Genomic DNA, 23,285 nt, shown 5'->3' with positions numbered 1-23,285 from the left:
GTTGCCTGTAACAATAAATTGGCTGATGGGAAAACGACAGTGTTCCTGGAAAAATTACACATTCAAGTTGGGATGTTAAGATTTAGAACAGTGTGTTGGGGTAAGTTTTTGTTTTGGAAGAAAGTCCATGTTCTAGTTGCATTTTCTGAGATTTTATTTTGTCCTTAAAATGTTTCAGTAATTTTGGCAGTTACTAGCTTCAGGAGGACAACATTTGATCTGGATGCTATTTTTTTGGTATTTCAGGAACAAAACTGAGGCACAAGATAAGCTCTCAATTCCACATCAAATTTAACAGTCTGATCTGCTCACATTTCAAATTCACATTCAAAAACTGCCAAAAAAAAAAAAAAGGTCAGTTGACAAGTTAACACAAAACTGAAGGTAAAGTCGAAGCTCAGCTGCACACATTTGCCCCCACTTGTAAAGACATTCTGGTAACCAATCCCTTAATACTCAGCTTTGGTTGACTTTTCTGGTCCGTTATTGTTGGGCTACTGGAGGACTTTGCTCACAAGTGGATGCTGAATTTGAAAGCTAGAAGGGTACCTTAAAGTCAGACTCACATGGAAATGAGGAGCTAAAGTCACATTCTGGGGCAAAACTGTAGACCATAAAGTCTTCCATCACTGTCCACAAAAACTCATTTTTTTTTTTTTTTTTTTTTGCAAGGAGAGGAAAGCTTTGAGTTGCCACCATCTGACTTCTACAAGTGAAATAGTAAAAGGTACCGGTCGGGTGAGTAAGGTACACCGTTCAAAATAACATTTGGCTGCTTCCATGTGGATGGAAATGCTGTCCTGAAACAACAGCAACCAGATTTGGACATCTGTGTGAGACTACTGATCTTACAAACCCTTTTGCAGCCACTGAAATGGTCGGTTAAACCAGAAAACTACATTTTGCTTAAATGAAACACCTTATGGGTCAATATATCACTGCAGGACTTTTTGTAACATAGTTGACAGGTATCATAGTTGACATTTTTGCTGTTTTCAGGTCTAAAATCATCATGGCCACCTACAACCAAACACCACATGGCATTTTTAGAGAAAGATTCTTATAAAATGTTATATATATATATATACAACTGAGTAATATGTAGTTATTTATAAAGATATTGTAGTAAACCTGTTGACTACTTTATATTAAATAACTCAGAAAGCCTTGGAGTCTGGCCAGTCTTTTCTTCAGGAGGAAATGACATCATGTGGAGCAGGTCATGTGATCTGGAATTAACACACTTCCTTGAGAGGTGTTTTTGTAATGGGGAACTTAGTGGAAAGTGATTTCTGGGACACTGATATAATTTGTTATTTTTCATATAAAACTTGATATATTGCCAAAAACAAATATCTGTCACGACTATCTCAACTTCATAACAAGAACACAATCAAAAAAAAAAAATTGAATAAGCTCATTTTATTATTGTTTAGCTAATTAGAAGGTGGTTGATAATAAATTCGGACGGTTATTTAGTTGACATTTTAGTGATACTTTATTAATAAGTGATTGTTTACATAATAAATATTTCTGGAATTTGTAAAGACATGAAAACTTTTTTTTTTTTTTTACTTTTAGTAAAAATGTGTGCAAGATATATCCCATGGACTTCAAAAGTCCCTCAGTTATATACTGACTCTCCAAACACATATGGCACAAACTAAAAGGCGCTATTAGAGAAATACTCGAGTTTAACGAGATGTTTTAGGGTAGGTCACAAAGGCATTTACCTGTGGGAACATTTTCAGGGGGGACAACATAAGGAGGGGACAGCAGCCTTCCTCCCACTCACTCCTCTCTGGGTTTGGTTTGGATCCACCTGATGCTTCCTCCGCCTCCACTTAGCGCTGCGCCTCCAGCAGCAGCAGCAGCAGCAGCAGCAGCAGCTTCTCCAGGAACGATCCACCGCCTCATTATCAGTGAAATCTCTCTTATAAGTCACTGAATTAGGGAAAATGTTTGAAGTTTCGATGCGAGTCTTTGTGTCTCAGATGAGCTCCTCGTTCCATTCATGATTTCCGGATCCCTCGGATTCAGGTTGGAACCAGTGGAGCTGATCTACTGACTGGACGCGTAAAATCGAGCTCGTCGCTGGAATAAGATGCAGAGCGAGAAGGTGATGCACAATAAGCAACAGTTAGCCTTTAAATTTGATTTGTTCTGTGCTTTATTCTGATTGCAGCAGCCATTTCCTAGTTCCATTTATTTGTTCTGGCTCCTTTATTGGTGAATATGCTGTGAGGTGTATGTAAGTATAAGCGCGTATTATCATGTTCAAGTGAATGATTGAGTCCAAACAACAACAACAACAAAACAACTTATGCAAAGAATTTGGTTTCATTTCAATCTTTTTCCTGCAGAAAACTCACGTGTGCTGAAAACATCTGGTTTAACCAATAAAAGGCAGGTTTTCCAGGAGGGATGAACTAGTCAAGTGTTTCCAGGATTTGCATGATTTTACAAATGCAGAGATGAACATAGATGTTTTTGTCAGAAGGTCTCTGCACTCTTAAAAGTAATTTAAGGAATCTGTTTATCTTAATGCATTGCATGCCTGCAAGATTTTTTAAAAATTAATTAGCTGATTTAGCTTTTAAGTTGCAAACACTATTCTGATGTTGACATAATAATATTGGTAATTGCATCAACTGAATGCATTGTGTATTTTGAATGCACATTTCTTTATTAGCTGAATTCAAAACTAAATTCAAGTTGAGGTATCTCATTAAAATGTGCTTGAAAACTTCATTATTGTTCATCTCCTCTATTTCAACAAGCCAGCTAAGATAGTTACCTTAGTTTGTTGGTTAAATGTAATTTCATGAGATGTTTTCATAACTCAGACAGACTGATGCAAAGTGAGGCATTATTTTGCTGTTGAGACCAATCGTTATTTCTTGTATTGTGGCTCATGCAGCAACGGTGCTCCTCTTTAGGGATCGACTGATTACTTTAGGGCTGATGCTGATTTCATTAAATGTAATATTTTGACAGAATGTGATGGCAGAAAAGCTGTCATTCATAACTAGACTTCTGCATTAATTAGGATGACTATAACTGAATATGTACAATAGAAATAGAAGTAATTAAATTAGGATGCTCTAATTTGTTTATGTAAGATCGACTGAGATTGGTCAGTTTGTCTCCTGCAGCTCCGCCTGCTGTCCTCCTCTATGTCCTTCATCTTTCTCTGTTTGATCACTTTTTATTGTCCACTAAGATCCAGATCTTCAAGCATTAATAATTATTGTTTTCCAGACTCTGTTTCAGAGTCTGTGGCTTCCTTCTAATTTACCTGCTAGCCATTAGCGTAGCCTTAGCAAGTGTGAGAGAAGCTAACTTCATGGTTTGTGGCAATTTCTGGGGGCATATAGTAACTACAGAGAGAGGAGGCTGCATCAGACCTGAAGTAGAGCTTTTAATTAATCAATAATCAGTCCATATAAATACAGTTACCGATAATCTGAAAAGGCCAGATATCGGCCACAATAATCTTCCAGGCTGATAATCAGTCTATCCCTACTCTGATAACTTTCCAGGCGTCCTTGCAGAAGTCTCATGCGACCAACCAGATGTGACCTGCAGCTACCAGGTTGGGAAGAAGTGACTAATGTGACCCCTGGACCTTTCTGCTGGGCATCATGGGATGTGGCACCTCTGTTGCCACGGAAACACAAGGGAAAAGAGTGGAGAGAGGTAGGAAGATGTGTGTCTGCTTTGGTGCACAAAATGTTCCTCTTCAGTTAGCGGTTATTTTTTTTGGTCTCATGTTTTTCCTTTCCTGTCAGCTGGAAAATGTTGACATTAGCACCTGTTGCCCCTGAGAAAAGGTGTGAATAAACAGAATGGCATCAGATTAGAGCTGGCGTGTTCGTACACCTGGAGCTCAACACAAAGAGTCCAGAAGTGTTGCTAATTGGAGTGCAGGCTCAGAAATTTTCAACTTGAATGAGGCCTTTTATCAAAACCCATTAAAAGAGAAGAACATGTAGTAAAACGTCTTTCTGCCTCCTTACACAGACTTTGATTTGCTTTTATACAACATTTCAAGCCATTTTTTAACCTGGAATTGAACTGATTAAATAAATCCGCAATTTGAATGCTAATTGAGCATTTTAGGATCCAAAATATTTTCTATTCGCAGCTTTTCAAATCTAAAGACCCCCTTTTTCTCTCTTATTTATATTATTAAACACTAAATTATAAATTCTTAACATCTTTGGGAGTTAGAGACAGAACAACACACCTGAATTTGTCATCTTGGAGAAACTGTGATGGGCGCTTTGCAAATTTTTTCCCCATTTTGTAAACCACTAATCTGTACAAAAGAATGCTCAGGGTGCAGGTTTCAGGGTATTACATCCCTAATTTTGTGCTTTACTACCTGTAGTACTTTATAGGCTGAGGAGCACTCAGTCATTAGGGCTTATAGTAGGACAAGTAGATCCCTATCTAGTAGTGGTGATGGAATCTAAGTACATTAACCCAAGTACTGAACTTCAATACCAATGTGAGGTACTTGAAGGTTTTTTCATTTTGTGCAACTTTCAATTTTTACTCCATCACATCTCAGAGACAAATATTGTGCTTTTTACTCAACTCCACTTTTCTAACATATTCAGCTAGTTTTCAATTACTTTTTGTACCCATCGTTGTCCAGTGAAAGCCGTGTATCTGCAAGAATACTGATCTTGAATGTGATGAAATGAAAAATTGAGAAGCAGGAGAATGTTCTCAACTCATACACATGAATTTATTGTTGTTGGTCTGTTTCAGGTTTATCAGTATCAGCATATAATTTTTTATTTTTTTTTTAAATGACTTTTTACAGATGTGTGATTCCTACAGGGCAGCAATGCCACAAACATAAGATGATCTTAGAATAGAATACACCTTTATTGTTTTGCAGCAAAATGAATTAGTAATCCTGTCAGTGCCATAGTAGGCGCTTGGGTCCAGACAGTTAGTGTGAGTGTTTGCCAGAGTTCAGTTCTCTTATGGTTCTGGGGTGGAAGCTCTTTTTCAGTCTGTTTGTCTGTGATTTGAAGGACCTAAAGCGACTACCTGAGGGTCAAACACATGGAGTCCAGGATGATATTGGACCGTAAGAATGTTCGCTGTCGGCACATGTCTTTTCCACTTTCTTGGATTTCCTGGAGCCCGAGATTCCAATTACCAGGATGAAAACATAAAAACCACCACAGCCACCAATCCAGGGACATCCACTCCCTGGATTATCCAGTTACTCAATAAATCCACTAGTCATTAGTTGCCCTGACAAAACAAACATACAAACCACAACGAGGACAAAAAAGTAAACACAAAAAGCAGCAGTTACTGCAACACTGAGCCTCCAACCAACAATAAGTCTGGATTTTTTTACTGTAATGTCTTTTCCTACAACTAGGAAGCAGCACTGTGTGTCCCATCTTGACCTTGACATGGAATGAGTAGAGTGTAAATAGATGTTGTTGCTGCACGAAACCTCTCCTCACTGCTCTACTGATCCAGTGAGAGCTGATGACGAAGCTTTGCTGGAGATTAAACTCTCCAGCAGTGTATAAAACAGCTTAAAATATCAACCTGAAACATCCACAGCAGTTAAGTGCAACATGTGCAGCAGTAATATTAACATCAAAACTGACAGGGTCCATTTTATTGGAAAATAAGTACTATTACATTTGATACTTTAAATATATTTTTGCTGATAATGCTTTTTGTCTTGCAGTGGAGTATTATCACAGGGATTAGTAGAATACTTTACCACCACTGCCCTGTACTTCCATTATTTATTCACCAAGACAGTGCATAATTGATGAATTGAAAAAGGACTCAACAGGCCAATCAATAATGAGAAAACCCTGAGCTTTAATGATAATAATAATAACAATGATTTTATTTATATAGCACCCTTAAAAACAGCATTCACAAAGTCCTTTGACAGTTAAAACAAGTAAACACAGAGACAATCAAACAAGATATAGGAGACAAATCAGAGCAGTCACTTTTTTATTATTATTCTTTTTTTTACAAGGTAGGATCAGTTGAGAACAATTTCTCATTTACAATGATGACCTGGCAAAAGAGCCCCAGCAGGAAGAAAGATAACACATAAACAAGTACATATACAAAAAATTACACAGAAGTGTTTAAACAGAGATTAAAAACACCCTAAATTAATGCTAGAAATTCAATGACAACATTCAGCATGTGCAGTGGTCAACAAGGGTCTGCTGCAGCTTCTGTTTAAACATGTAAGGTGAAGGAAGCGATGGCAGTTTCAGAGATTTTTGGAGGGAATTCCAATCGATCGCTGCAGCAAAGCGAAAGGAATTCCAGCCAAAGACAGTGCAAACCTTGGGGATGGAAAGTGTTATGAAATCACTGGACCTCAGGTGGTAGTTGTTATGGGAGCAGTATAGGAGGTTGGAGAGCTATTGAGTTAAAAATAAATAGTAAAAATGACAATAAATTAAATGAATAATTAGCTAGAATAGCACACAACTCAAACAAGGGAACTACGCAGTTTGAAAATTAAAGAACAAGATTGAGGGTTAAAATTAAAATTTAAAAAAAGAGAGAATTAAAGATTTAGAGAGACGACATCACACTAAAAAAACAGGCAGCTAAGAGCAAAATAAAACAAGAGAGAACATCTGAAATAAACAGGACATAATACAGAATAAAAATAAAACTAATTAAAGCTAAAAGTAAAGCTCAAATAAAAGCACGTCTATAAAAGTGGGTTTTCAGAAGTGATTTAAAAGAAGTTACTGACTCTGCAGGCCTCATCTCCTCAGGCAGGTTGTTCCAAAGTTGAGGTCCTGATGGAGAAAGATTGGTCACCTTTAGATTTAAGCCTCAGCTTTGAAACTTTAGCCCCCTTTAAACAAAAAAATAAAAATGGAATAATTTTACTCCCAGACATCTAACTGCATTCTTTCAGCTAAATTCTTATTTTTTATCCCACTGACTTTATTCCAGCACTTGCTTTGGTTTGTTTTCATCTTGTTGATCTTCTCTGTGAAGCATTCGTTATTAAGAGGAGCTCCTCGACTGTTGCATTATTAACCACAGTCGTGACTCCACTGTTCTGCTTTAGCTTTTTACTCATCTCCGTCACACCGTGTACCGTGTTGTTGATCATATTTTTGCTGTAGTAAATTTCCCTCCGACTTGTTGCGTGCGCACACAGATGTTTGACAGATGGTGCTTCTGTTTCATCGCAGGCTGCCTTCTCTCCTCCTTTTTAATGAGTACTGTTACTCCCAAAAGCTCGCTTAATTTGCTTCGTTTTTCCAGTCCCACTGTTGCACATGACCTCCCTTGTGTCTTGTTATCTCTCCCGCTGTCTGAGTGTGACTGTGTGTGCGTTCGCTTGAGCGTTCTTTTATTCAATTACCGCTTTCTTTTGCTGAATTGTAGTATTTCTCCTCACAGATGAAGCAGTTCAGACTCCCGGTCCTGCTCTGAGTAAGACCCTGCTCATCTTAAAAAAATCTATCTGTGATATATGTCGATGCAAATGTGTGTGTATTTGTGCGTTTTTACATTTTACAAAGGCTGCAGCATATGTTAAGAAAGATTACCGTTTCATTTTGGGTAATGTTGAATTGACAGCTTAGAAAACTACTAATAAATACCAGCTTAAACATGATATACATCCACCTTCATGTACGTATGTGACTGTATGTGTCGTATCGAGTGTCGGCTGTAGATAACAGCTGGTGTTTTGCTGCAGCGATGAAGGCAGCTGTTCTGATCCAGCGATGGTACCGGCGCTACATGGCCCGACTGGAGATGAGACGCAGATACACCTGGAACATCTTTCAGTCGATTGAATACGCCGGCGAACAAGACCAGCTACAGGTGGGCATGGGCATTTCCTTGAAACAATATTAAAACACGTGCAAAACCTCATCATTATAAACCTTTAATGTGTTTTTTCTTTCCTTCTTCAGCTTTCGAGTTTCTTCAGTTTCATGCTGGACAACTTCACCCAGCTGAATGGAAACGGACCAGGTTAGGAGGCCAAATACTCTATATTATATTAAGATCACTTATTGTGTGTATTCTGGTTTCATCCTTGGAAACATTGAAGTATTGTTAGTTTTGTTTCAAAATAAAAGCATGTTTTCTCATAGTGCTGCTATATGGATGTTGGGTAACACATTTTTTTGTGTTTGAAAGCAGGAAGTACAAAATTCATTCGACTTATTTTATTATTTTTGGTCTTTCTGTGTAAATCTTTCCTGCTTCATACCATCATCCAGTTCATTTGTGCTCTTGAAGCATTGCAAGCTATTTTTTAGACACTCTGAACCATTTTGCTTATTTTTTTTTTCTTTTTGGGGGCCTTCATTTGTTGCTGCTATAAGGCGAAATTCCCTTATTTTACCGTAAATACAGATAGTTGGAGATGTTATTCTGTTTTTAGCTCATTAGTCATCAGATGGTGTTAAACGGTTGTTGTTTTGAATATGTGCTAACACAGTAAAATTATACATAAAGATGTATTTTTTTACTTAGACCAAATTAACACCAGTTTTGTTAGTCACACCGCTGTATTTTGGTCTGGATTAGAGAACCCACTGCGTATCCCCTGTTGCTTAGCAACTACTGTGAATGGAGTGGAGGCCGGCACGTTGGTGTCGCTTCGAGACAGCTGTGCTTTAAGTGTGTTTTGACCCACTCATCCAGCTAAAAGCGTAATACTTCATTGACAAGCTAATCCTTAGGTCGGCCCTCGCTGCTTATCATCCGCTGAACATCCTCTCCACGGGCTTCACGTCGAGTCGACAGAAGAGATGCAAAGAGGCCAGACGCTGCCGTCTGTGTTTGTTATATATAGCATCTGTGTTTTTTTGTATGTGTGAGATGGAATAAAGGACATTTAAGGGCAGAACAGGCTTAAAAAAGAGAAATGGGACTGTAGGAAGGTGTCTGTTCCTGCCTTGTTTATTTGCATAAATTAGAGGCCATCAGTTTTTATTACTGTGAAGTGTTTTTTTTAGTACAACTCGGTGAGGTCACACACAGCAGGATGCGATGCTGTGTCAAGCTGTCTAATAAATTTGAAATCTCTGTGTAGGTATGTTGTAGTTCAGGATGTTATTTGATTGCAAACACACAAGTATCTTTTATTTCTTGTGTACTACCTCTCCCAAAGACCAGGAGCTCCCATTTAAAGTTTGAACCAGTCATAGGTTTCCATCAGGGCCGACAACAAACCATGACAGATCAAACCTTTGCAGAATTTGAAAATATGAGAGCATAGAACAGCAAAAGTACAGATTTTTTTTATTTTTTAAAAATTTAGTAGAGCTAACACTTTATTATTGGCAATTTTTCAAACTAGACACAGAATATAGTGACTTTCATGAAATATCTTGATTTTATTATCACGACGCGTCACATTTCATTAGTTCAAGGACCACTGGAAAATTGAGAATCCAAAAATTATTTTTATTTTTACAGTTTCTGGTTCTGGTAGATGATGTGATTTTGGTGATTTTTGAAATACAACATGCCTTTTAAACCTACTGTCAGGTTTTGGGGGATTTGAGAAGATTAATTTCAAAAAAACCTTAGTGAACTTCTGTGTTGACTTCAGCATGTTCACGTTTCCCCCAGACCTGATCTCCCAGCTGCTGGACCCAGTGGTCGACCCCTGGTTAGACAGAGAGATCTGCTACAGCCTGATCCTCGTCCCAGAGTCTTATTCTGGACCCCGACTGTCGTTTCCCCTCTCTGTGTCTGACACGAACGCTCTCCTCGCTGCTTTCAAGGAACAGCAGGTACCAAATATGAGCCTTTGGTGCTCCTAACTCTTACTTTTGATCGTCCAGTTTAGATTTGGGTTGCTTTTACGGAGTCGTATCTTTTCTTCTACACAGACTCTTCATGCCAGATACGTCCTGCAGCTGCTGTACGAGACCAAAAAGCTTCTCAAACAGATGCCAAACATCATCCACCTGTCAACATCCTACACCAAAGAGATCACTATATGTGGTGGGTGACCGTGGCCTCAGGTTCAGATAAGATAGAATAAAACTTTATGGAACCTGAAGGAAATTCTTGTGCCAGATATAATGCTAAGATGCTAAAAAACAAAATGACAGAACATTAGAATAAACTGCATGCCTAGTAGAGAAGCAATAAAGATGTAAGTGTGATACATTGCTGAAAAAAATAAGTGAGCTAAAATAAGACTAGGACAGAAAACTGAAAAATAATGCTAGCAATGATGAATACCATCATCACATTTCACTTCTTAATCTGAGATTCAAAAATTGTCATTTTTCAGCACAGGAGAACAAAAATATTAAAAATCCTCATCGTAACACAGTGCAGTCGGCTCCTGAACAACCCAATAAACCTGCTTATTAATGCGTATTAAAATCATCACAGGTTTTTCTGAATGTGTTTTAGAATACATTTGACCGAATCTTAATGGCAGCGTTCCAAGAAAAAAAAAAGGTTTATTTGCACACTGATCAGGCACTCGAAGCCTCTTGCACAGCTTCCGGCTCCTACAGAGCTGCATCTCATTAAACTCAAGAATACTCGTGACAAAAACAAATAACACACACCGTTGAGGTCGACGTGGAGCAATTCACTGCCCTGTTTTCATGCCATTAAAGAATTTTAGCCTTCCTCTGTAAACCGGGTTAAATCCGCTGTTTCTCTTGGTGCAGGTGATCTGCATGGCCGGCTTGATGACTTGCTACTCATATTTTATAAGGTAAAGCTGGATTCTCATCTTTATAATGGACTTTAGCATCATTTAGGACACACCTGATATGGTGTTGCTGTATGTTGCTGCTGCAGAATGGCCTTCCCTCTGCAGAGACGCCTTACGTGTTTAATGGGGATTTCGTGGATCGTGGGAAGAAGTCGGTAGAAGTGGTCATCCTCCTGTTCGCCTACCTGCTACTTTACCCAGACAACATGCACCTGAACCGAGGAAACCACGAAGACTACATAATGAACCTCAGGTGAGTAGAAAAAAGAGGAAGCATTTATCCGTCCAAGTTTACCACAGACATGAGGGCAGTATAATTGAATGTTACTGAATGTGCTTGGTCCAGATCTGGAATGAAGATGGGGTTGTAGATGCTCACAGGGTCTAAGATCAGACTAATTCCTGCATAGGTTTTCTGTGGGTCAGATAAGGAAGAATCTGGAGTGCCGATGAAATCACAATGTGAGGGTTAACCTCCTTAAACAGTATTCCTTTTTGACAGTTTGGTCAATATTTGTGCAATATTTCTGTCACTGAAATAGGAAATGGTCTTTTAAGATGCATTTTACTTTGAATTTTTTGCACAAAGTTACTTTTTTAATGTTGAATACAATCTTTTTAATGTTTCCCCTTATGGTTATTGTCTCAGTGTGGTAATTTTACATTTTTTTTTTTCAGATATGGCTTCACAAAGGAGGTCATGCAGAAATACAAGGTAGAGTACAGTCCAGATTCATGTCATCTTTCTGTTTTTAGATGTACATTCTGCAGGTTGAGCAAAATAAATTCCTGTTTTTTCTTATTGTCTGTGTGCAGACTCATGGCCAGGAGATCCTCCAGCTGTTTCAGGACGTTTTCAGCCTTTTGCCGGTTGCGACGGTCATCGATGGAAAGATCCTGATTGTTCACGGAGGGATTTCAGACCAGACTAACCTGGATTTCCTCAGCTCCATAGAGAGACACAAGGTCAGTGGCAACAACCAGGCGACCTTCATCCTGCACTAATGCTGTTTCTCTGCAATAAGTCTGAGTAGATTCTAGGTCATTAAAAGGAACTTAGGAGCAACAGGACTTCTCTCTTTGTTAAAAGAGGGAAAGAAAGATCCTGCTGCCTTTTACTGAAACTACTAGGTTTACTGCAATAATCAATTTTGGCCACTAGGAGTCAGAAAAAAAAGTATTTCTTAAAATACTGATAGATTTACAGCCATTACACATAAATATAGTTGCTCTGGGAACATAAAAACAGTTTGTCACCATCATATCCAGCAGACTTGGTGCAACAATAGCATTGGTAAGACCTGACTATATAACTAGAACTTAGAAGTTTTGCTTTGCTTTGTGTAAACTCTGCCTTATCCTCTTACAAACTAATATTGTGGCCACCACTCATGTTTTTCTCTTCTTTTTTTGTTTAGTTTCTTTATTTATTTTTGTAATTTTTCTTTGTTTTGTGCTCTTTAGCCCCAGGTAAGTTTCCAGTTGTGGTGATTTTGGACTGAACATGAGTGTTCTGGATAGGAATCCTATGTCTTTCTGTTATGTGGGATGGTACTGGGCACTTTATATCCACTGTACATGTTTGTTTCACCTAATAAATCCCAAATAGTTTATGTGTGTTTTCTTGGTCCTGTCACATTTTTACTCACTGTAGACTTGCTTTTCACTGCAACATAAAGTCCTGCAGCTCTGTTAAAACAGTACAACCATGGCTAGAATAGAGAGAACTCAGAAATGTCTCTTGTGCGGCAAGTTATGATGCCATAAATCTTGAAAAAGGAAAAAAAAATGACAGTAGAATTCCTTCTATTATTTTACAAGAATTGCCCCCCAGATGATACCAATTCTGGAGGAAAATGGTGACTCAGCATATTATACACATTTCATGTTTTAGATTTTCAATTTGTTTCCACACTTGTCCTCCTCTCTGCTCTGTGTAAACACTGCCTGCAGTTCAGCCAAAAAGTTCCTGAATTTTTGTCACATGGTTTTTGGTTGCAGCTGAATCACTAAAGGTTTCCTGGTTGGAATGAGGAGTGCATCAGTTTTAGGTTTTTTCCAGACTTTTTTTAGATCAAATGGTTTATTTTTGGCATTTTTTGTCAAACAAAATTGAAACACGTATATTAAAGTTATTAGTGAGTAAAAATCATGACAGATGACAGTTCAAGGACTATCCAAAACTTGGCAATCCTTTAGTTTTTTGAAGTTATTTTTTGGTCTTAATCATAGTGCACAGTGGAGAGAGAGACAGGAAACGTGGGAAGAAGAGTGAGGGAATGACATGCAGTACATGGCCGTGGGCTGGATTCAAACCTATGGCCATAAATAGGGACTATAGCCTCTATTTATGGGTCGTCCGCTCAACCTGTTGAACTACAGGGGCACAGTCAATTTCTTCTTTTTTTTTGGTAAACACAACATGCTTTCAAATCCTTTGGTTCAGAAGGTTAGTTTTTAAAAAAATGTTAAGAATATAGTAACAAAAAAACAAAGGTAGTACTTGTTAATCACTGCACCAACATTGTGTGTGTACTGATTTTTTACAGTCTGTTTAATGTATTGTATTTTACCCTTGAAATACTTTTGTTCTCACTGAATTTTTGTCTTCACATCTCTTGTTTCACAGGTGAAATCTGCCCTGAGATTTCCCAAACGCAGTTTGGAGCAGCTGGACATCGGTCAGTCATGCAGACTCACAAAAAGACTGAGATTGACAGACGGATCTCGTCCCAGCAGCAGTCGAAGCCACAGCAAGAACCAAAGAACCCAGAACCAGAGGTCTGAGAGCAGCCAAACACTCACATTTCCCACATCCAATTACACATTGTGTTTAAAGTAACAGACCGTCTTCTCTGCCTCTTTCTGTAGGAAGAGGCGATGCGGACTCAGCCGACAAGACAGCGTTGCCTCCACTTCTTCCTCCTTATCATCATCCTCCTCTTCCTCTTCGCTCTGCTCTCCTCGAACTCCGTCCTGCATCTCACCTCGTCCTTGTCCGTCTTCTCCCAGCATTCCTTATTCCATCAACGTCCTACAAGTGCCTTTCCTGGACTCTCTCACCTCTGTTCCCCTTCCGTCGCCGCCACAAAATGAACAGGAGTGGAAACAGGTCAGTGGAAAAGAGAGGATTGTTGTTTAGCTGTGCTTGATTGTGGTACATCTTATTGAGTGCTTTCATCTCGAGCAGATCGTGGATGTTTTGTGGAGCGATCCTAAGATCCAAGAAGGCTGCAGCCCCAACACATTCAGAGGCGGAGGATGTTACTTCGGCCCTGACGTCACGCAAAGGCTGCTGCTCCAACACGGACTCCAGCTGCTGATCCGCTCTCATGAGTGCAAACAGGAGGGATATGAGCTCTGTCATGGTGGACAGGTAGACAAGTGGCAGTGAATGCATCATTGTTGTCTGACACGTTTGAGTCTGGAGAGATAAATGTGTGTGTGTTGTAGGTGATCACCATCTTTTCAGCATCAAACTATTATGAGGAGGGAAGCAACCGTGGCGCTTACATCAAAGTGGGCAGAGAACTGGTTCCCCGCTTCTACCAGTACCAAGTCAGCCGCACGACTCGCAAACTCACCCTGACGCAGAGGTACGGCTGGTGTATGATGCTGTGTTTGAGTGAAAGAAGGCAGGTTAAATGGTAAATAGAGAAAAGTTTACATACGCTTGTAGAGACCATGACCACCACATCACCCCAGTTCTCCAACAGCGTCACAGGCTCCCAATCACACACCGCATCGTCTATAAAGCCATTCTCCTGACCTTCAAGGCCCTCCATAACCTCACTGATCTCCTCCACATAAACACGCCCAGCTGGACCCTCAGATCATCTTCCTCCCTCAACCTCACCATCCCTCCTGCCCGTATGACCACCATGGGCTCCAGAGCCTTCAGCTCCTTCTGAAGCATCTTTGAAATGAAGTGACTCTCTTGACTTGTTCAAGTCAATGATTTACTCTTTTCAGTTCTGTGTGAAGATCTGCAGACCTTCCCACTTTATTTTTTTTTTGCTGGGATGGCTCCGAATTAAGTTGCCTCAGAGGAGTCAGCAGCTGTAGTCAATTGTAATCACAAGAAGTTAAGAGGCCATGAAACTGAGAAGATTTGATTAGCACAACTTTATACATGATAACCAAAAAATACCGAATTATTCAAGTTGCAGAAGTTCCAGATGACCTGTAGTAGATCTGTGAAAAAATATCTAAATGCATGATTTTTGTTTTTTTCTCTAACAAAGCATGTGCATGTGTTTTAATCATTCAGTCATAGTAAATTAAGAGTTAAAAGAGGCATTGAAAACTGAAAACAGTCATGATATATATCTTCTTCACATGTGTATGTAAACTGTTGTTGTCTTAATAGAGGTGAATAAATAATTAGCAGATTAATAGAAGTAAATATCTGTAAATTATGTAAGAAAGCTTAGTCTTGGTGTATGACTTCTGTTTCTTTTTGTGTCTGCAGAGTACGAGCTGCTGAAGGTTCTGCTCTCAGGGCTTTAAAGGAGAAGCTGTTCGCTCATCGCTCTGAGCTGATGTGTGGCTTCCAGGAGTACGACCAGAATTACACCGGTGACCATTTTTCTCTCTGTTTCCCTGACTTATAAACAGGTATTTACCCAAGTCAACATATACTGTTGTTACATGTATTTGTAATTGTATACTAGGCAGAGTGTCGGTCAGTGAGTGGGCTCTGGTGTTGGAGGCTGTACTGAGACTGGACCTGCCCTGGAGGACGCTTCGTCCACATTTAGCCCGACTGGCACCGGATGGCAGCGTGGAGTATCAGTCCTGCTTCGAAGACATGGGACCAGGAATTCCTCTACCTCAGGTCAGAGGCAAACCAAGTACAGTTAGTCAAGTACTGTCCTCAAGGGAGAAGAGAAACATGATGATTGCTGTCGTTAGTAGTTTAAAATCCAACACACAAAGCACATTCTCTAGTGTTGCATTTAATTTGTGTTTTGCTGATTTATTCCTCCACCAAGGAGGTGGAGTAATGTGACCATCGCTGTTGGTCTGTCTGTCTGTCTGTCTGTTAGCAACATTACTCAAAAACGGACAAACGGATTTGGATGAAATTTTCAAGGAAGATCAGAAATGACACAAGGACCACCTGATTAGATTTTGGCAATGATGTGGCTAATAGTCTAGATCTTCTAGGAATTCTCCCCTGTTGATATTGGTACTTGTAAGACTGCAGTACTCCTTCATCCTCTGCTGTCACAACTAGTGATTGTTTCTTAGTCGCCTCTTTTTGCACTTCTTCTCCTTTTAGGTGACTTCGAACTTGGCTGAAACTCTGTTCAGATACCGGACAGACATTGAGATAATATTCAACATCATAGACAAAGATCACTCAGGTAAATGAAAACACAATTGATGACAATGATTAAACAACTGAAAATGTTCTCAAAATTAAATGCACAGGCGATGTATTACGTTAAGGTCTCATCTCCATCGAGGAGTTTCGTCACACCTGGCGCCTTTTCAGTGCTCACCTGGGGGTTGCCATCGACGACAGCGCCATCGACGACTTGGCCCGAAGCATCGACTTCAACAAGGACGGCAGCATAGACTTCACCGAGTTCCTGGAGGCCTTCAGAGTGGTGCACAAACTGGACAGCAAGGATCCGCATCTGAGCGAAAAGATGAGTCGAAAGAAGTATTCATGAAGGAAACAGTCTGAGGATTAAACTGTGCAAGTAACTAATGGAAGATGGAAAGTAAGAAAGCATGGATAAGATTAAATACCTTTGTGTTTTTTAATCGTTAAAGGAAAATTACACCTGTAAACACTTGATGACTATAAAATTACAGATGATTTGAAGCACCTTGTAGCTTATGTTTATTGGTGCATTTTGTCAATTGTGTTTTTAGCCACGCTAAATCGGTAAATAATCAGTAGGTTGGTTTCAAAGTGAAATGAATGTCTTTTGATGTAGCACTATCAGCTGGTTTTGGGGTCTTTGAAAACATCCTTATTGGATTATCATTGAAACTGGTAGCATTTCCAAGAACTGTGTTGGCACAAGATAGATGTGCTGAAAGTAGAGGTGCGTAGGATGTCACAGACCCACACAGTGTAGGAAATGTATCCTTAAAAAGTGCTAGAAAATGTCCACTATAATCTGAAGCAGGTCTTGAGACTAGGTACAACTTGATTTAGTGCAGATGTGGCTTCTCAGAGCAGCAGAGGACTAGTCCCTGATACAAATTTACCTAGTATTAGATTTTTTTCTTTTTTGTGAGTATTTTTGGGCATTTTCCACCTTTTATTAGACAGGTACAGTGGAGAAATGGAGGAATTGTCATAGACTGATGAATAAAGGATTAAAATGGAGGTCATTTTAAGAAGAAAGAAAACAAAAAGGTGAACTTTCATCAAAAAGCTGGTACAAAACAACACACAATCTATATCAAAAGCACATGGAGCTGGCAAAGAGTAAGTTAAAAAAAAAATCTAAAATTTCAATATTTTAGGGTATATTTTATGATTTTTTAAAAAAAATGTTGCCGTTGTTAATGTTAACAAATAGAAAATGTAAGCAGAATTGGCAAATTATTATGGATTTGCTGAAGAATGCACATCAGTAAAATTGAAATTGAAATGGATGGGCTGTATTTACCATCCTCCCTTTTTTACAGTGATTTTTACACCTTTAACTACGACCTCAGTAATAAACACATCATTTATTTTACACATTTCTCACAACAGCAACAAAAACTAAACATTACCACCATAAATGTAGAATATATGACAAACCTGGCTTATTTGATTGCACTAGATTGGACAGATGCACCTAATAAAGTGATTGTATGTAGTATTACTGTTGTACTGATAACCAAAACTAGAAATGCACTGCTGCGATGTGCTCAACTGCTCCCCAAAAAGAAATAAAATGCCCTTTTTTGCAACAAATTCTGTGCGTATTTTGAGTGTGTGTCACAGTGCGAGGATGTGTGTTTATACGCTGCTTCACTCTGGCATCCTGCCCACTATAATTAACGGTGAGAGCAGTTAAACAGGCCCAGGCATCCTGTCAGCCCGAGGAAATAATGGGTTCCAATTTTACTGAAGGCGTCAGCAGCGCACACTGCAAAGACTCAAAATATAACCAAGTCTATTTGTCTTATTTTTAGTCAAAATGTCTCATCACACTTGATTTAAGATAAATTCACTTAACAAGACACATTTCAGCAAGATGAAGGGACTTGTTTTAAGACAGTGCATCTTAAATATCTTGTTAAGTCAAACAATCTTGAAATTATCTTGTTTTGAGTTGTATTTTAAAGAAAACTCAAAATAAGTTTAATACATCTCAGATTAGGAGGTTACATGAGAGCAAAAATCTATTTTTGAGTGAAAAACTGCTATTTTTTTTTTTTTTTTAGCATATCTGGCTTATTTTAAGACACCTAAGCTTGACAATCCTGGTAAAATAGAGCTTAAAATAAGTTTTCCCAGCAAATTATAAGATCTCAATATTCTAAATATCGTATCTTATTTCAAGAAATCTTACCAAGCCATTTTTCACTTGTTCTATTGGCAGATTTTATCACTTATTTCAAGGTAAAAGTTCCTTGAAATAAGTTTTTTTTTTCTTGTTTTGAGAGGGGCATTTTTTCCAGTGCACACACATTTTACACATGAAGTGCACACAAACATACACTACAGTGGAGAGAGGCCACAGAAGAGCATTCTGGGAGACTAACAGGATGTAAACCAGCTGTTTTAGTGCCAAAGCTTCTACATCTGAGTCCATGATGTCACTTGATAGATTAAAACAAGCAGAATTGTAGCTATTTCCAATAAAGCAGGTACAAAGAGCATCTCTCCTGATACCTTTCCATCCATCTGTCAGAGTGTTTAGCATCTCCTCCTCCCTTCCTTCCTCCCCTCTAGTAATCCCAGACCACATCTCTCCTCCCCTCGTTTCTCAGCTTCCCCTAATCTTCCCACTTTTGCTCTCCAACTTCTCCTCCCATCCCGTCATCTTCCAAACTCTACACATCAACACACTTTCACATGGGGCTCCTTTCAGCAGCGCTCACTCTGGTTTGCATCTTCGCTCCAGGTACTTCCTCAAGTTAAGGTTTGTTGTTAAGAGCCGTTTTCAGGTATTCATAGTTGGAACTGTCCACAGTGTATGGAGCTGAGTGATGCGGTGGGTTTAGACAGCTGGAAAATGGGCAGATGTTCTTCCGTTACGGTGGACTGCTGGTGATTTTCCGCTGTCATCCTGGTTTCAAGCTGCACGGATACAAAACCAACAGCTGTGGGTCTGGACACTGGACCCGGGAACCTGCAGTGTGTGTCGGTGAGGAGCTTTCGGCATTGTCAACCAGTATCAGTTTCTGTTTCCCTCAATAGACTGTAAATATTTCTGTTTTGCCATTAAATGTCCAATTACATCTAATGACAAAGACAGAAACTGATGTCCTGAAGTAAAAAGGTTTCCAGTTTATTTTAAATACTAAATTTAATGGAGGTTATCGGGTAAGAAAATAACAAAGATCCCATGATATTCTGCTTTTTGTCAGGTTCTGGCTGCTCCAATCCGGGGCCTCTAACTCATGGGACCAGCAGCATGAATGAAGACGTCTCCTGGGCTGTGTTCAGCTGTAATGGTGGCTTCAGGTTACATGGGCCTTCAATGCTATACTGTGAGGGCCACACCTGGAACAGCACAAAGCCTGTTTGCAAAGGTGAGTGTGAATAACTCTCAGCTATTAAAGTAATTACACATCTGTACTGTAGATTTGTAGTCAGAGCTGAAAGTGATTTAACCCTCATGTCGTCCTGCGGGTCAAAATTGACCCGTTTTAAATTTTGAAAATGTGAGAGAAAAATAGATTTTTCCCAGTGAAACTTCTGATTTCCACATGTGCAACATTTTTGAGAATTTTTTGAACATTTTTTGGTGGAAAAAAGAAATGCTAAAAAATTTTTTTTCTTTAAGAACATTCACAAAAGAAATCAACCAAAATCCAGCGAAATTCGCTGGATTTTGCTTGTTTTTTTTTTTTGAATGTTCTTAAAACATATTAGAAGTTTTACTGATATATATGTAATCACTTTAGATATTTTAAGGATTTTTTTGGAAGATTTTTACTAATTTTTAAAAAAATATTTACAAGAATTTTCTTGCCAAATTTGGGGGATTTATAAACAAACAAACAAACAAAAAACTATTCAGGGAAACTTTTAAGGAATTCTTGGAATTTTCTTCCTGAAGGTTTTTCTGAAATGTTGGGAATTTTTTTGCTGAATTTTTGGATTTTTTAGACAAGGAAACAATATTTTTTGGTGTCCATAAATGAGGACAACAGGAGGGTTAAGTCAGTGGACAGCATGTAGATGCATTTGTCCAAAGGCAGGAGGTAAATCTGTCTAAAGAAACACGTTCAAACTGAAGAGTAAAGTATATTATTGTGCTGCACTATGTCTTGGACAGTAGTAGTGATATTATTAAGTCTCCAAAGGCTACCTGGCAGCAAAATGCTCTTTAAACTGTGCTTTCGTATGGTTTTCAACATTATGCCTCAGTTTATCATTTAAGCATTACAACTTCCAGATCACAGTGTGTCTACAAAGGAACACAACATTCAGTCACAGGTGTGTGGAACTGGCTTTGTTCTGTTGTATTTTATTTTATTAATTTAACCTTTATTTAACCTGGAAGTCCTTTGAGATTTAAACTCTTTTTTGAGGGAGATTTGGCCAAGATCCTTATAAAGTTACAGATAATATAAAATCAAACATGACACAAGTAATCTGGACAAAAGTAAAATGCATTAAAACAACAATGGGATTAAGATACACAAAATAAAATACAGTTTAGAAATAACAGTTGTGCTCTTCAATGGTACATTTAGATACCCTTGTGGACAGATCCAGGTTAGCTGTTTCTACATCTGTGTGCTAAGCAATGTTCCCTGTAATATTTCCTGAGTGTGAGCAAACACACAAACTCCCTGAGCGTCCCTTGGACCACTGTGAGCAACATCAGATGTGTGCACTGTGGTCACACCAGCATCACATCCATTCAAGTTACATGGTTCATTAAAAGAATCAAATTACAGCATTTACATTTCTGTTAAAACACTTTGTCAACAGGAGCCAGTTGAAGGCTGCAGTGATTTTAGTGACACTACAATGTATAAGAGTGAAGTTATTGAATATTTGTCTCTCTTTACTGTTGCAGTGGTTTTGCAAATTGCAGACGGACCCTGTTCACTCCATAGACACCAATGTTATTCCTGTAGCTTGAAAGACAGCTACTTTTGATAAAACTGGGCTTGTAGCACATTGTCTGCCTTGCAACAATGGGAAAGAGGCACCGTTTATGTTTTGACAACCTATATCTAATGAGTTATTGATGCTGGAAGTCTGAATCTGTGAATATCTTTCCAACTTTACTGAACTTGGGGCCACTACCACCTAAGGAGTGATATATTTAATTTTGAAAAAAGCATTTAGCCATACTTAAAGCTTTAAGTGCTTTATTAACATGCAGCTAAAAATTTTGTATTGTTTTATTATCACAGGTTCTGTCTGAAAAGAGGTGGCATCATTTTAAACAGTGAAATCAAACTAACAAAATGTAATGACCAACCAGTGAGCAATACTGGATTCTGCAAAAACATAAACTTTTTTGAAAATCTAAATCTTATCTTAACACAGTTAATGTATTAACTTATTTATGTGTGTATGCATGTATTTATTGATTTATTTAGTACTATTAACATATCAGAGTTCTGAGTGAATTTTTCTTAAGATAGGCAAAGACCATTTATTGATTACATATAAGCTGTTAAATGTTTATTAAAAACTAAAAAGCATTTAAAAAAAACAACTTAGGCATTTATTGAGTCACTAAAATACAGTAGAGTACAGACCACATCAGCATGATTATAAGCATCCTCTGGTAAATTAACAACCAGATACTGATGTCTCTCACCATATGGACTTCAGGAGATGATTAGATGATGATAAACTGTGACCTACTGGTTGGGTTCTCTCTGTTCTCATGTTTCTTACATGTTTGTCCCCTGACAGCCGGGTCCTAATGTTTTTTGGCAACACACCATACTATGACGTTTTTACAATGATGGTTCTACTATGGAACCAGTTTAACATGTTCAGGTGTTCTTTGTGTGAAAACTCAGAGATTTCAGGTATCAGAAGGTGGTTTTCAACTTTCTTTGTTAACTTTCTGCTTCAACTTTAAATTAAATTTCCTTCACTAAGCCCGCCCTCTGGACTTCCAGCAAGCTGTGTTCCTATTGGCTGTCCAGGTGGCTGCTTGGTGTTATCAGGAACACCTGAGCAGCTTGGTGTTATCAGGAACACCTGAGCAGCTCAGTGTCTTCCTGCTTTATTTAGCTGCAGACAAACATTTCCTCTGCTTCTGTTCACCACTGAACCGGGTTTGGTTCCATTGCTTTAGTTTGTTCTTTAGGCGTTGGCTTGCAGCTTCCAGCAGTAAAATCGTCTTTAATGTGTTTCTTGGTGTGTTTTAGGGCTTTGTACTGGATAGTTGTCTTGGTAAATGAGGTTCTTTAGCCACAGTTAGCACATGGTGCTAATGTGTGCAGTGATTAGTGGATTTGGTGCAGCTGAGTTGTGTCTTTATCTTGGCTGTAGTGAGTCTTTAGAGGTTTTTGGTCAGACACATTCTGTATTCTTGTTTGTGAACCAGCATTGGTTGTCCAGAAGGTAAGAGTTCCTGTCCTGATTCTCTGTTCTCAGAGGTTCTCTGGTAGGCTGCAGGAGACTTTAGCGTTTAGGTTGTACTAGTTTGGTTTTTGTATGGTTTCATTTGGACGATTATCTTGAGGCCCCTCCATGTGGTTTAGTGAGGTTTTCTGCAACAGTTCTACAAAGCAACCTGCAGCAGAAGAGACTTTGAGAGTTTTTAGGAAGTTCTGGAGACCAGACTTTAGAGCAGCAGAAACATTTGTCAGCAGTTTGAGCAGGAGAAGGTGAGCTTCAGAGTAGAAATGAGACGGAAACCTTCTTGATCCGTGTGGTGAGGTCCTGTACCAAGAGTTTGAGCAGGTTGTGAAGAGTCTGTAGTTCTTTGGTCTGAAAGCACAAGAAGAATCGACTCATTAAAGGAGAAAACAGGAGATATTGTTGGTTCTTCTGTCGCTCTGCAGTTTCCTTAGACTGAATATCAAGTTTATATTTTAAATGATTTCCCATCTGAGCCCAAGAAGACTTCAATAAACTCCCTCCATCCCCTGGACACAACACATTTTATTACCATGTTAATTCTTTTTTTTAAACATGTTTTTGAGTTTTAATCATAGTTTTAGCCTAGTTTTTTTCTCTTTGCTTGTTTAGTTTTGTCATCTGTGTAAAAGGTGCTAAACAAATAAAGTTGAATTGATAAACTGAATAATTGACTAACTCATGATTGTGACAACAGAAGTATTTTCATTGTGATTTAAGGGTTTATTTCATTTTTAAGGTTGGGGTTAAAATCTTGACAGAAAAAGTAGATTAAAGAAATAAACTACATAA

At 38.7% G+C, this 23,285-nt stretch overlaps 1 protein-coding gene across 2 annotated transcripts in view; it reads left to right on the top strand.

Moving 5' to 3' along the window:
* The first annotated feature begins 1,812 nt into the window (after nucleotides 1–1,812).
* ppef1 (protein phosphatase, EF-hand calcium binding domain 1) overlaps nucleotides 1,813–23,285 on the top strand; it is a 31,521-nt gene continuing 10,048 nt past the window's right edge. For both annotated transcript variants that reach the window (XM_055017300.1, XM_055017037.1), the window contains exons 1-20: nucleotides 1,813–2,119; nucleotides 3,543–3,699; nucleotides 7,444–7,476; nucleotides 7,745–7,872; nucleotides 7,965–8,025; nucleotides 9,637–9,800; nucleotides 9,900–10,014; nucleotides 10,701–10,747; nucleotides 10,834–11,000; nucleotides 11,426–11,462; nucleotides 11,564–11,713; nucleotides 13,377–13,528; nucleotides 13,619–13,859; nucleotides 13,938–14,123; nucleotides 14,201–14,343; nucleotides 15,219–15,325; nucleotides 15,421–15,584; nucleotides 16,032–16,116; nucleotides 16,202–19,074; nucleotides 19,298–19,462. In XM_055017300.1, the coding sequence (XP_054873275.1) occupies nucleotides 3,645–3,699; nucleotides 7,444–7,476; nucleotides 7,745–7,872; nucleotides 7,965–8,025; nucleotides 9,637–9,800; nucleotides 9,900–10,014; nucleotides 10,701–10,747; nucleotides 10,834–11,000; nucleotides 11,426–11,462; nucleotides 11,564–11,713; nucleotides 13,377–13,528; nucleotides 13,619–13,859; nucleotides 13,938–14,123; nucleotides 14,201–14,343; nucleotides 15,219–15,325; nucleotides 15,421–15,584; nucleotides 16,032–16,116; nucleotides 16,202–16,428 (2,262 nt within the window). In that variant the 5' untranslated portion in view covers nucleotides 1,813–2,119; nucleotides 3,543–3,644 and the 3' untranslated portion in view covers nucleotides 16,429–19,074; nucleotides 19,298–19,462. The remainder of the gene's footprint in view (nucleotides 2,120–3,542; nucleotides 3,700–7,443; nucleotides 7,477–7,744; nucleotides 7,873–7,964; nucleotides 8,026–9,636; nucleotides 9,801–9,899; nucleotides 10,015–10,700; nucleotides 10,748–10,833; nucleotides 11,001–11,425; nucleotides 11,463–11,563; nucleotides 11,714–13,376; nucleotides 13,529–13,618; nucleotides 13,860–13,937; nucleotides 14,124–14,200; nucleotides 14,344–15,218; nucleotides 15,326–15,420; nucleotides 15,585–16,031; nucleotides 16,117–16,201; nucleotides 19,075–19,297; nucleotides 19,463–23,285) is intronic.

Source organism: Amphiprion ocellaris, chromosome 1 (assembly GCF_022539595.1).
Source record: "Amphiprion ocellaris isolate individual 3 ecotype Okinawa chromosome 1, ASM2253959v1, whole genome shotgun sequence".
Taxonomy (NCBI): Eukaryota; Metazoa; Chordata; class Actinopteri; family Pomacentridae; genus Amphiprion; species Amphiprion ocellaris.
Note: the sequence above shows the minus strand (reverse complement) of the source record. Positions and strands in the feature narration are given on the sequence as shown.